The 13,772-nt window shown below is 28.2% G+C and overlaps 1 protein-coding gene across 3 annotated transcripts in view; it reads left to right on the top strand.

The window, feature by feature from the left end:
- LOC123270306 (ecdysone receptor-like) overlaps positions 1-13,772 on the top strand; it is a 189,051-nt gene that overhangs the window by 87,551 nt on the left and 87,728 nt on the right. For 2 of the 3 annotated variants that reach the window (XM_044736305.1, XM_044736303.1), the window contains exons 3-4: positions 8,358-8,534; positions 10,728-11,871. In XM_044736305.1, coding sequence (XP_044592240.1) covers positions 11,040-11,871 — 832 coding nt within the window. In that variant the 5' untranslated portion in view covers positions 8,358-8,534; positions 10,728-11,039. The remainder of the gene's footprint in view (positions 1-8,357; positions 8,535-10,727; positions 11,872-13,772) is intronic. The other variant, XM_044736304.1, reaches the window with a different exon arrangement.

The following is a 13,772-nucleotide window of genomic DNA, read 5'->3' as shown; positions in this document are numbered from 1 at the left end:
CGCACACAGAAACATAAACACACACACAAATGAAAAATGTGCTAGTGCCAAAAATATAAAAGGAGATTTAGGGGAAACTTGTAAAGATTGTATTTGTGGGTAAGCTAGTTCAGGTTTTGGTGGGTTCGAACGATGTAAACCCCGGGATAGAGACGAGGGCAGGCATTGACCTAGATTCTGTCCCCTCTCTTGAGCCCAAGAGCTGGATGCTCCAGGAGCCAACAGAATTTCGAGTAAGAGTAAGAGATTACGAGTAAGAGAGAACGAGAGTGAAACCCTGGCCCTGACGTCGGCGCTTGCCTTATCCCAGACGCTGTCCCTGGGAAATATATATATTATATATATGGTACAGAGGAGTTTTATCCTTTCACGGCTACTCCTATTGCCGACCCAACGAATCCCGGTTTGGGCATTTAAATAAACCCATTTAAAAGGATAAGAATTGTTTCAAACTATCCACTTTCTTTCTCTGTTTATATTTACATTTAGAATATTTTTCTGTTGAATAACTTTTTAAAATTATATACCTCAATATTTTTTTACGACAGAAGCTTTTTTGCTTCTAAAGAATGGAAAAATTTAACGAACCCTCGAGTTTATTGATCGTGTCTGCGTTCTTACGGTATAGTATTATATGAAAGTTTCGTGTTATTCTGGACGTACTGTGTTGAATATAGTAATTTTCATATATGTATTTTCTTTAATTAATTTTAAAAAAAATAGACAATATTTATAGAAAGGATTTAGTTCTAATTAATAAGATTTAGTAATAGTTACTAAATTATTTAGTAACAAACCTCTAATTAACAAATATTTAGTAATAGTTACTAAATAATTTATTAAAGCCCATTTATTTCCACCAAATAAATATTTAGTAGTATTTAACGAATGATTTATTGCTACGCAATAAATCGTTTGTTGGTATTAAAGAAATTCATTTTTTAACTAATTTTAGCGTACAACCTAACTTTTTTACTCAAAATAAATCAAAATAATTAAAATAAATAATTTTAAGTAAAAATATAAGGTATTATAAAGAAAATAATCTCATTAAATTATAATTTTTTATTTGAGACATTTATAAAATTTAAAATTAAACAAGTTTTTAACATATCAATAATAGACTAATTGAAAAATTTAAACTAAACTCCACTGAGAAATAACATATAAGCAATTTGGGAGTAAGTGTGTTTTCAAAGGGAAGATAAATCTCCCAAAATCGAGCTGAATAAAATAATTTAAGTCAGTGAATAGGTTATGTATTACATTGGAATTAAAGCATAGCCATCTACCGACAATACTTACCAACCAAATATTTAGTAACTACTACTAAATATTATTTAGTGGAAACAAATATTTATTTTGATGTAATAAGGCTTTGTTTATATTAATATAATTTATTTAGAATAAAAAAATGATTTTTTAAACTGTAACAAATAGTATTTCTCTCAAATAAATGACTAGAAATTTTGTTACTAAATCACTTTAGTACTCCGTAGAAAATTCTCTTAATTCAACACATATTAAACTGTAACAAATAATATTGATGGGTAAAAAATATTTTTTTCTCCCAAATAAATGACTAAAAATTTTGTTACTAAATCAGTTTAGTACTCCGTACTGAATCCTTCTATCAGTGATAGAGTAATCTATATTTACACAGAAAAAAAAGTTCACTTGAGCCAAGAAAATATTTTTCTTCCTAATTATTTTCTTGAGCGAAAAAAAAATTTTTTTTTGACACAAGAAATTTCACTTATTATAATAAAAGTAATTCTTTTGCTTTAAGAAATACATATCTTGATCCAAGAAAATTTATTTAAGTCAAGAAAATCTTGTTGTGAAGAGAAAATTCAGCCTCGAGCTCCAAAAAATTAAGTTCTTGATAGAAGTTAATTTTCTTGTCTTGAGAAATTTCTCTCTTGCTCCAAAAAATTAAATATGATGATAGAAGTTAATTTTCATTAATATTTTTATTGATCAACATGTCAAATGGGAAGATCAAATAATATTTCATCATTTTTTTTCATTCAATATGTATAATTGCACGCTAAAATAATATAAAATGGGTATCAAATATTCTCGAGAAAAATTTTCTCAAGGTGAGAAAATTTTTTTCTCAGCTGAAGTAGGTGGCGCTGCTTCCCTAAAGTATCTAAAAATCTTGATCAAATATAAAAATTTATTGTATCAAGTATTTATGATCTGAATTAAGAAAAAATGACTTCCACCAAGAATAGAATTTCTCGAAAAATTTTTACTTCGGCCAACACAACTTCAGTCTTCCTTCAGTCAACCGAAAATTTTCTTAAGCCAAGAATTTTGTTCTTCAGTCAAGAAATTTTCCTTTTTTGTATTTTTTTTGATTAATTTAAATACATTTATTATCATTTTAAAAACTAAATTTTTTAATTATTACTTTTATCAAATTCTCCACCAGAATTTCCCTCAATAAAAATAACATATTTTTACGAACGTAAAACACATCGTAACTATTACTATTGCGTAAATTGAGAGACGTCTCTAATTTAACAGATAAATTCATGAGGATAGATAAAGATAGTGCACTAAAAAATAGTAAGGAATGTATTGCTGTGTCTCAATCGATCTTGAGAATAAACGTGAAATGTTGAAAACTTTATCTTTATGGTAAAACGTTTCGCGAATAATGCGAATTCACATTTATAGCTGTTTCTTCGCGCGTGAGAATTTAATTTTATATATTCACTCTACCATTGTAACACGAATGTGAACAGAACGTAAATTAAAATATAAAGTCGACATAAATTAATTTTTTTTGTCTGCTTGAGAATGCGTGGGCGATTTTTTTTTCTTTTTCAAGTTCTTAAATATTGAAATAATAATTAAATAATAAATTTTATAAATATCAACTTTGTTTTCTTAGTATAAAATCTTAATCTTGTAAAATAAACTTCTAGGTCAAACGTATGCGTCATATAAAAGTAGAGGGGCCGACTTTTCAAACGCGCAACCGCATATACCCTCGTGAACATGCGGTAAAATTGCGGATTTTCAGACCGAGGATAGACATTACCTAGTTTTAGTTCAATAATATTTCTTCAATAATTATTTTTATGTAAAAGGACTTGAAAAAAAAAAAAAAAAAAAAAAAAAAAAATTGAAAAATAATGAACAGAATAAAAAGATTTTTTTAAGCTTGTTTAGAATTTAAGCGAGAGTATTGACTTCCCGAGACCTAGACTTTCGAGATAAAAAGTCTCACGAGGGAAGCTACATAAAGGGGTAAAGAGACTTGAGGGCAAAGTCTGTGGGATGGGTCAGGGTTAGGCGGTGTCGGAGGTTAGGCTCAAATGGGTAAAAAAAATTGTTAAAAACACACGATCAATAACGATACTTTTTTTCTGGAAAATTTATAAACTATTAATAATTTAATTTATTTGAAGACAATTATTAAATTTATTCAATTTTAATAAATATTTTTTAACATTCAATAAATATTTATTTGGGAGGAAAGTTCATTTATTAATAGTTAACAAATATTTATTAACAGTTAATAAATATTTTGTTGAGTGAATTTGTTTGGCTTGCAATGTCATTTGATATAAAGATTGCTTATAATCAAAAATTATCTTTATAAATTATTTCCATTAATTATATTACATTATAATAACGTTTATTGTAAAATAGAAAATTTGATCACAGCTCATAATTATTTTTTATATTTTTAAATATTAAAAACGTTAATTTATTTAGTAAATTTAATTATTATCATGTATTCCAGCTATAGAGATAAAGAGTGTCAAAAGAAAATTACTATTTTTGCTTTTTATTTTAAATAAATATTTGTTAACAGTTAACAAATATTCATTAACCATTAATAAATATTTATTAACAGTTAATGAATTGTACTTAATAAATTACTTATTAACTGTTAATAAATATTTGTTAACTGTTAACAAATATTTATTAAAATTTGATAAATCGCATTTAATAAATCATTTATTAACTATTAATAAATATTTACTAAATCCTATGTTAAAAAATCATTTATTAGCGGTCAATAAAGTTTATTGAATATAAACAAATCTTTTTATCAGTGTATACTAATAGAAGGATTTATTAACTATTAATAATTTAATTTATTTGAAGACAATTATTAAATTTATTCAATTTTAATAAATATTTTTTAACATTCAATAAATATTTATTTGGGAGGAAAGTACATTTATTAATAGTTAATAAGTATTTATTAATAGTTAACAAATATTTATTAACAGTTAATAAATATTTTGTTGAGTGAATTTGTTTGGCTTGCAATGTCATTTGATATCAAGATTGCTTATAATCAAAAATTATCTTTATAAATTATTTCCATTAATTATATTACATTATAATAACGTTTATTGTAAAATAGAAAATTTTATCACAGCTCATAATTATCTTTTATATTTTTAAATATTAAAAACGTTAATTTATTTATTGAATTTAATTATTATCATGTATTCCAGCTATAGAGTTATAAAAAAGTGTCAAAAGAAAATTGCTATTTTTTCTTTTTATTTTAAATAAATATTTTTTAACAGTTAACAAATATTCATTAACCATTAATAAATATTTATTAACAGTTAATAAATTGTACTTAATAAATTACTTATTAACTGTTAATAAATATTTGTTAACTGTTAACAAATATTTATTAACATTTAATAAATCGTATTTAATAAATAATTTATTGTTAATAAATATTTATTAAATCCTATGATGTTAAAAAATTAGATATTAACAGCTAATAAAGCTTATTAAATATAAACAAATCCTTCCATCAGTGGAAAAATAAAATTTTGAATCAAGCAAAGAAAAAGTTTGGAAAATCTAAAGTGCACGCCTCACAAGGCTCATTGATTTTTTAAATTGTATTGGTATTGTATTATTGTATTAGAAGAACTATATTGAAGTGGTTAAACCAAACTTTCGGTGGTAGTATTCATAAACATCGGACTGGTCACTAAGCACTCTATTGCTCACGTGCTCAACTTAAGAGGCCACTAGAATATGAATTGAGAACACTCAAAACCTTTTGATTATAATTGATTAGCTGAGAGTTATGAAAGAGACCTAATTCTGGCTTAAGGAATATACGAAGCATTTTATTTATGGGTACCTTTTTTGTAGGAAGTTAAGTCCTCTAAAAAAAAGATCGTTATAAATTTTTCCGTTTTTCTAGTAGTTTACTCACAATTTTAATTTTAATTTTCATTAATTGATAATTTAAATTTCTTCTTTAAGAAAATCCAAGTACCCTCCTAGTGTAAAGAATGTCTATAAAAAAATAATCCGTAGAAATACTTTTGTTATACATCTCAAAATTAATTTTTAAATTAATTAATAACATTTTTGAGAAATTTTCCGATAAATTTACTCATTAAATAATTATTATCATTTAATTGACTAATAAAAAATCTAGCACTCTGAATTACCGGTATATACTTGACAACACAAAAAGAGTTTTCTAACCTTAAAATTTATTTACGTTTACTGTCTAACTAAAATGACTAAGATCTTCTAGCATTTAAAAAACCGCGGTTACTTATGCTTTGGGTAACTGCGCAAGCAGTGTTGCCAAGTCAAATACAAGACTTTAAAGACCCGTGAAAAAATTTTCTAATCAGACTATATCAGGCCTGATATAATCCGTCCATTTCAGGCCCAATTTCCAAGGGGAAATTGGCCATATCAGACTATATATGCCTTGATATAAGTATATCAGACTATGTATCCGCCCGGGTAAAAAAAATTATATATCATTATATTACATAATTATAAATGAAAAATGGCCCTATATAATTATGTATAATTAGGTATAATTATATATAATTATTTGCATAGGAAAAAAAAAATCGGCGCGAGTGGGAATCGAACCGTGGACCTACCGCTTGAAAGACTAATTTACTACCCGTTTACCTAAGAGACTTACTTGGAAAACAAAGTTTATTATAACTACAAGTAATGCAAATCGTATACATGATCGATTCGTAGTGAACAAAATTTTTTATCTAATTTATTAATTATTAACTGTCAATATTTATATATAATAATGGTATCTATATGTAGATTTATAAAATTATCTATGTATACATGAAATCACAAAAATGATTCTACGATATATTGTTAAGGTACTTCGTTGCTTTAGAATTTATAATTTCTTTGAAATTAAAAAAATAATCGAGGTAAAATCAGAATTGAAAGCTTAAATTTTGATGGAATTATTTGTTTAGTATATGGAACTATATATTGCTGAAGGGCCTGGCTAACAATTTTTGAACTTGACAAAACTAATAATTTTTGTGAAATTAAATTTTTTTTCAAGTTCCTATTATTTCATCCGAAAAATACTATATATTAAAAGATTGTTAATCATTGGAGTAACATACTCTTAGATAGAAAAAGAGAATGTTTTATGGTAATCACAAAATACCCACTGGAGTAAAAAAAATTATATAGAATTCTATATGATTCATATAGAATTGTATATGAATTATATATCCAGCTATATAATTATAAATGAATTACATATGCTTCTATATAATTAGATATGAATCATATATAAATGATATATAGTGTTTTTTACTCGGGTATGCCCTTATATGAGTACATAAGACTACTTATGTACTGGTAAGGGTATGAGTATATCAGACCATATGAATCCATATCAAGTTATATCAACCCTGATCAGGGATTTTTTTTTCAAGTTTATCAAAGTATATATAACTTTATAAGGTTATATCAGGGCATATCAGGACCTATTAAAAAATAATGTAAAATTAGATATGAGCATATCAAGCTATATCAAGTCTGATATAGACATATCAAATTGATAAGGCTTGATCAGGCCTGATATGGTCAATTTTCATATCAGGCCATATCAGGACATATCAAAAATTAAATATGGACATATCAGATCATATCAGGCCAGATATGAACATATCAAAAATTTTTATATGGCCTTATCAGCTCATATCAAGCCTGATCAGAATATTTTTTCACGGGGAACGCAAGTTCCGAGTGATTTTTCATAAAAAATATAAAATATCTCCGTAATACGTTCGGAAAGCTACTTTTTTATTGTTTTAATCTTTAGCTTATTATTTTTTCAATCAAATTCAATGAGAATAAAATTCTTTTAAAATCGTTAATTGCATTAAATTCTTAACCAAATACACGGCTGGTGGAATCTCCATTTTACATGTAAAAATTACAATTTCCAAACCTAATTATTTGAATAAATATCTCGGAAACCTACACTGATAGAAGGATTTCTTAGTATTTAAGAAGATTTCTTTGTATTTAAGAAATCATTTCTTAAACATCATTTCTTAGCATTTAAAAAATATTTCTTAGTATTTAAGAAATATTTCTTTGTATTTAAGAAATATTTCTTAGTAGTTATATTTCTTAATATTTAAGAAATATTTCTTTGTATTTAAAAAATATTTTTCAAATCTAGTTTTCAAAATCTAAGTTTGGTCAAGCCCTTTCGAATGGCACCAACCGCGATGAAATCGGTCAAGCCGTTCAAAAGTTATAAGCGGTTCCCATACTTTCACACACACGCACACACACACACACACACATACATTCATACAGACACCGTGACAACCTCGCGGGGATAGTCAGGGAAGCTTCCTGTGACCTTCAAACGTCGAGATCTGATGAAAACTCGGTTTTTGCAAAACGGGGTGAAAACAATAACTTCCCGATTTTTGAAAATCTTTGATTTTCGTAGCGGGAAGTTAAAAATTTACTTAACTCAAGAATATATTTTATCTTCAGTTGAATATACTTGGATCAAGTAAATATTACTTGACTCAAGATGACTTTTTTTTCTGTGTTGATTGAATTTACAAATTTTCAGGAAGTTTTAAAAATTTTACTACTTCACATGGATCTCCTTAACTCACAATTTTATTTTTATTTTTTTACAAACAATTATTTATTAAAAATATCTTAAAAAAAAAAAGGAATTTCCAATTTCATAACTAATTCGCTGTATTAAATGCAAGTGTGAGTACGTCACTCGAGTTTAGTTGACAAGTCCATTTGTCCCACTCAGTTGAGTATCAATTATCACTATGACCCGGTGGTATACCTTTCACAGGCATATGGAACTTTGTCAACCGCATTTGCGGCTCGTGTTGTAAATTACTGTATCAACAAACTTCACCGGTCGTTTAATTGTATTACCCTCACCCAACGTAACATAATTACCTCGATAACAGCTATAAATGCTTAAATAACATTTTTACCGTGAAAAGCTAATAATTATTGCGTTAACTGAATGTTTAATTAACAATAGAAATTCTACTTATTTGTTTCAGATAGAACAGAAGACAATTTAAAATGTTGCGTCAGTTAAGATTGCGGACACTCGCCGTCAAGCAACGATAATTATCACAAAGACATCGCAATAATTGTCAGTGACGGATTACATCGGAATGGGTGAAATTGAGAATTCAAGTTGAGTCGCTTTGGCAGTCAGCAAAAAGTTTACCAACGTAAGACTTTCAAAGTTACTAAATATTAACCACAGCTGCCGACAGAAAACCAATTATTTGCAATCCTAGTTTTACTGTCTAAAAAAAAAGGTGGTTTTTTCTTGTTATTTTATTCTGATACCTTTATTCTGTCATTCTGTGTAGCAACAATTAACAAAACTGTGAAATTAGTTTTCTTTAAGAAACAAGTTTTAGAAGTTTTAAGGAGATCCATGCGAAGTAGTAAAATTTTTAAAATTTCCTGAAAATTTGTAAATTCAATCTACGTAGCCTAATAATTAATAAAAAAATTAAAAAACAGTAAGTTTCCGAGATATTTAATCAAATAGATAGGTTTGAAAATTGTAATTTTTACACGGAAAAAAGTAAACTGTAATAAATAACAGTCGATTTATAATAAGTAATGGTCAACTGCTAAATTTATCATTTTAAACAGTAAAATCGTGATTTTACTATTTATTTTATAATATTTACCATTTAAACGTTACAATTTACTCTTTACATGGAAGAAAATACTATTTCAAACAGTAATATTCGCTATGTCAATATCTAAAATATTAAAGTATAATAATTAACAATTCAGACTTTGATATTTATCATTTTATACCTAAAAAATGATCTAATGATATGTAAAAAGTATAAAATAAAGTTAGTAAATTTCTAATACAAGCAACGTCAATATTTACAAAGTAAAATGGTAAATTTTAAACGCAACGCTAAAAATCAAACTGTAATTATTGACTTGCTTGGACTGGTAAAATGTATATTTTAAAAGTATAATTTTTACTGTTTCAAATGTTAAATTCTCACAGAGTGGAACCCCCTTTTCTATCATCTGAGTTCCCCTTCTCCTCATAATATCGACTATATATTGAAATGGCAATTTTTACTGTTTGAAACTGTAATTTTTTAAGATGAAAGAGTCATTATTTACTATAGTGACAGCTACTAATCACTTATTTTGGATATTAAATTATAAATTGTTGCTTTTATACTTTCTACATTAAGTTCTGTAATATTTATATTTTTGCCACCCCGATGTCCGCTTTACTGTTTGAAACTATAAAAATTAAACAGAATCTGAGTGAATATTACAGTTTACTTTTTTCCGTGTACATCTAAAATAGAGATTCCATCAGCCGTGTATTTGATTAAGAATTTAATGCAACAAACGATTTAAAAAAATTTTTATTTCCATTGAATTTGATTGAAAAAATAATAAGCTTTCGATTAAAACAATAAAAAAGTAGCTTTCCGAACGTATTACGGAGATATTTTATATTTTTTATGAAAAATCACTCGGAACTTGCGTTCTTTAAAGTTTTGTATTTGACTTGGCAACGCCGCTTGCGCAGTTACCCAAAGCATAAGTAACCGCGGTTTTTTAAATGCTAGAAGATCTTAGTCATTTTAGTTAGACAGTAAACATAAATAAATTTTAAGGTTAGGGAACTCTTTTTGTGTTGTCAAGTGTATACCGGTAATTCAGAGTGCTAGATTTTTTATTAGTCAATTAAATGTTAATAATTATTTAATGAGTAAATTTATCGGAAATTTTCTCAAAAATGTTATTAGTTTATTTAAAAATTAATTTTAAGATAACAAAAGTATTTCTGCGTATCATTTTTTAATAGACATTCTTTACACTAGGAGGCTACTTGTATCTCCTTAACTAGGTATACATAAGCGTGGAATTTTTTTTATTTGTAGTTCTTGCTCCCACCGCTAGGTGGCTACGCTTTCTCGCTACCAAAAATATCTTACCAGAGTATATATAAGCCAAACTTTTTTTTTCTTTTTTTTATTGATCATACATTGTAAAAGAACTTATTTACAATTAATTTTGTAACTTATGAGTAACAATTTGTAGAATTTAGGATAATTGAATTTCTTCTAGAAAAAGTATCTCATAAACTTTTCGTATCTGCTATATTTAATTCAGAATTAACTTTTAAAAATATCTTATCTTATTTTCATAAAATTAGAGTTGTTAAATTCAAAGAATTCTTCAAAAACTTTTTTATTCTCGTTGAATTTTCTTTATTTTCACGTAAATTTCCCTAATTCAAACTAAATACTACTAAATATTATGAGTCAAAACAAACTAACCAAAATAAAGTTTCAAAACTAGACCCATATCTTCTGCCTAATTGTAATCACTAAATTAACCTTCGTTAATCTTTCTATTTTCAGAACACTACTCTCGACTCAATTCCCAATCTGCAACCGTGGCTCCAAAAACACCTTGAAAGTACAAGATTACATTATTCCGCAAGTCGTCTAAAAATCACTGCGAGTGGTCAGAAACCTGGCCACAATTAACTAACTCACTTACGAATAATGGAAAAATACGAGGTGTTATCGCTAGCCAGCGTCATGTTTTTTACGCGTCTCTACTATTCTAGTCCTTAGTATTCACACCGAAGCCGCGTAAAGTAAGTCTTACCCTAACCCTTAAGCTAGGAGGCGGATCACCAAGTCCGCATAATTGAAGCCACCAATTGTATGTGTCTAGGTAAATTACATGATACCATTTACGAAGTATCGGTCAATATGCATGGCGCTGCTAGTGGCTCTGGCTCGACATCAGTTACCACAAAAATTGATCGTACAAGGGTTACGGTGACCAGTTTAGCGAGCAGTAACGTGGCCGCCTCGCGGTATCATGATTCTGTCGCCAATAACAACAACAACAACAACAATAACAATTCTAGCAACAACATCATCAACGAAAACAGCCATACGATCATAACCAACAGCACAACAAACGGAATGGGCACTGGTGACATCGCATTAGCACCAACAACCAGGATGAGTCCTCCAACGAGCATGGACACCTCTGAAGGCACGACCTTGATAACCACCGGAGAACCTACAATGGTGGCTCCGATGGTCAAGGCAGAAAGTCCTGACATAGCTGCGGGAACCTCAGTCGGTTCGACGGCCTCCTCGACTGCTACAGGACACTCTGTCGTTGGTCCTGGGGGTTCACTTTTTGCGGGAATCGCCAACAGTAATAAGCGACCCAGACCCGATGACTGGTTAGCACCCAGCAGTCCCAATTCCCCTCAGAATATCCCTGTGAGACACCTGGTTTATACGACGCCTCAGCAGCAGATTTGTCACACGCCTACGCTACAACAGCAACAGCAACAGCAACAGCAACAGCAAACACCTCAACAACAACAGCCAACACCTCCGCCTCAAAAACAGCAGGTGTTGCAGCAACAACCCAATATGACCATCAACCAGACTGGACAACAGCCTAATAATAATGGATACGTCAGTCCCATGAGCTCTGGAAGCTACGACCCTTATAGTCCTAACGGCAAAATAGGTAAGTCTTTTTTGGTACTTATACATAAATTTGATTGTTGCTAAAGAATTTAGTCATAACTAATGAGTCAAAATAATTTTAAAATTTTTTAAATTTTAGTCTTCCCAATATTCGTCAAAATTCTTTATTTTAATTCAAAATAATTTAAACAATTTAATAATTGATGACTTTTACTTATCTAATAAAGTAAAGTAATAAAATGACTTTGGTATTTATTACTTGCCGGAATAAATAAACAGATTTGGCAATAGCGCGCTTGATTATACCCATAACAGAAACGTGGATAAGTGTGTGAGTTAAACATTTCTCTCTCTGTAACTATATTTCTATCCTTTTGTTTTTTCTCAGCTGTTGACGCGATGTTGTCAAATCTTTATTCGAATAAATGGCTGACGATAAACCAGTTACAAACATAAAATTTGACTTTAAATATTTCAAAAATTATATCGGTAATGTATTATTATTAAATTGTTTTTATATTTTGCAATAATCCAAGTTTCTTGTGTATAGTTTTTTATCCGTTAAAGTTGGGAGGTTAATATTGAAAAAAATAATTAAAGTCTCGACAAAACGTTTGTCCGCCATAAGAGCCCGTGTATAAGGAGATAAAATATGTGATTTTTAAAATTTAATATCTAAGTAACTAAACGGTGAATCTTTTTTAAATTTTGAGATTAAATAAATTACGTATTTACTTATACGTATACTTAATTTCAAAGCTCAAAAGTTGGAAATTATTTTTTACATTAGATTCGCTCGAATCTCCTTGAATCATAGTATCAATTGTTAAGCTGAATTGCTCTTTTGTTTTGATTATAGATTTACGAGACATTATGTAATGGTGATTGGTGATTAATTAGTGATAACAAGCTCTTGATTTGAACGGAAATTAATAGCGACCGTATTAGCTGGGGATAATCCTTAAATATCTGTTGCACTTCTAGACTCTGAATTCCAGAGTTTAATTAGGTAGGAATTATATTGCGCCACTCGTTATGTAAAATTGGGTCATATAAATGAAGATTTTGAGATAGAAGAAATACTTGATTTGGAAAAAAAAATTTTTTTTTAGGAAAAAAGGTGTCTTAATTCAGGAATTTTTGTCTTGAAAGTCGTTTTCATGTAAAAACTATCGAATAATGTCAAATTGGGGATTTTTGTTACTAGTTTTTGGTTCCACCGATAGGTGGCTACGCTTTCTCGCTACCAGAAATATCTTACCGGAGTATATATAAGCGCCGAACTTTTTTTATTAGTAGTTCTTGGTTCTACCACTAGGTGGCTATGCTTTCTCGCAACTAGAAATGTCTTGAGAAGATCCACGCGAAGTAGTAAAATTTTTAAAACTTCCTGAAAATTTGTAAATTCAATCTACGTAGCCTAATAATTAATAAAAAAATTTAAAAACAGTAGGTTTCCGGGATATTTAATAAAATAATTAGGTTTGAAAATTGTAATTTTTACATGTAAAATGGAGATTTCACCATTCGTGTATTTGGTTAAGAATTTAATGCAATTAACAATTTTAAAAAAATTTTATTTTCATTGAATTTGATTGAAAAAATAATAAGCTTTCGATTAAATTAGTCAATTAAATGTTAATGTTATTAATTAATTTAAAAATTAATTTTAAGATAACAAAATTATTTCTACGTATTATTATTTTATAGACATTCTTTACACTAGGAGGGTACTTAGATCTGCTTAACTAATTATATATAAGCGTGCACTGAAAAAAAAGTTTTTTTCCTCCTAGTAAACTTTTCCCTGAGGTTAAAAAAAAAGTATTCTTAAAATAAGAATACCAAAGTTTACTACCCATAGGAATAAGTTTACTGGATATAAAAAAACTTGGTATTCTTGATATTAAAATACTAAAATCAATATGGCCGACTTAACCT

Source organism: Cotesia glomerata, linkage group LG8 (genome assembly GCF_020080835.1).
Source record: "Cotesia glomerata isolate CgM1 linkage group LG8, MPM_Cglom_v2.3, whole genome shotgun sequence".
Lineage (NCBI taxonomy): Eukaryota > Metazoa > Arthropoda > Insecta > Hymenoptera > Braconidae > Cotesia > Cotesia glomerata.
Note: the sequence above shows the minus strand (reverse complement) of the source record. Positions and strands in the feature narration are given on the sequence as shown.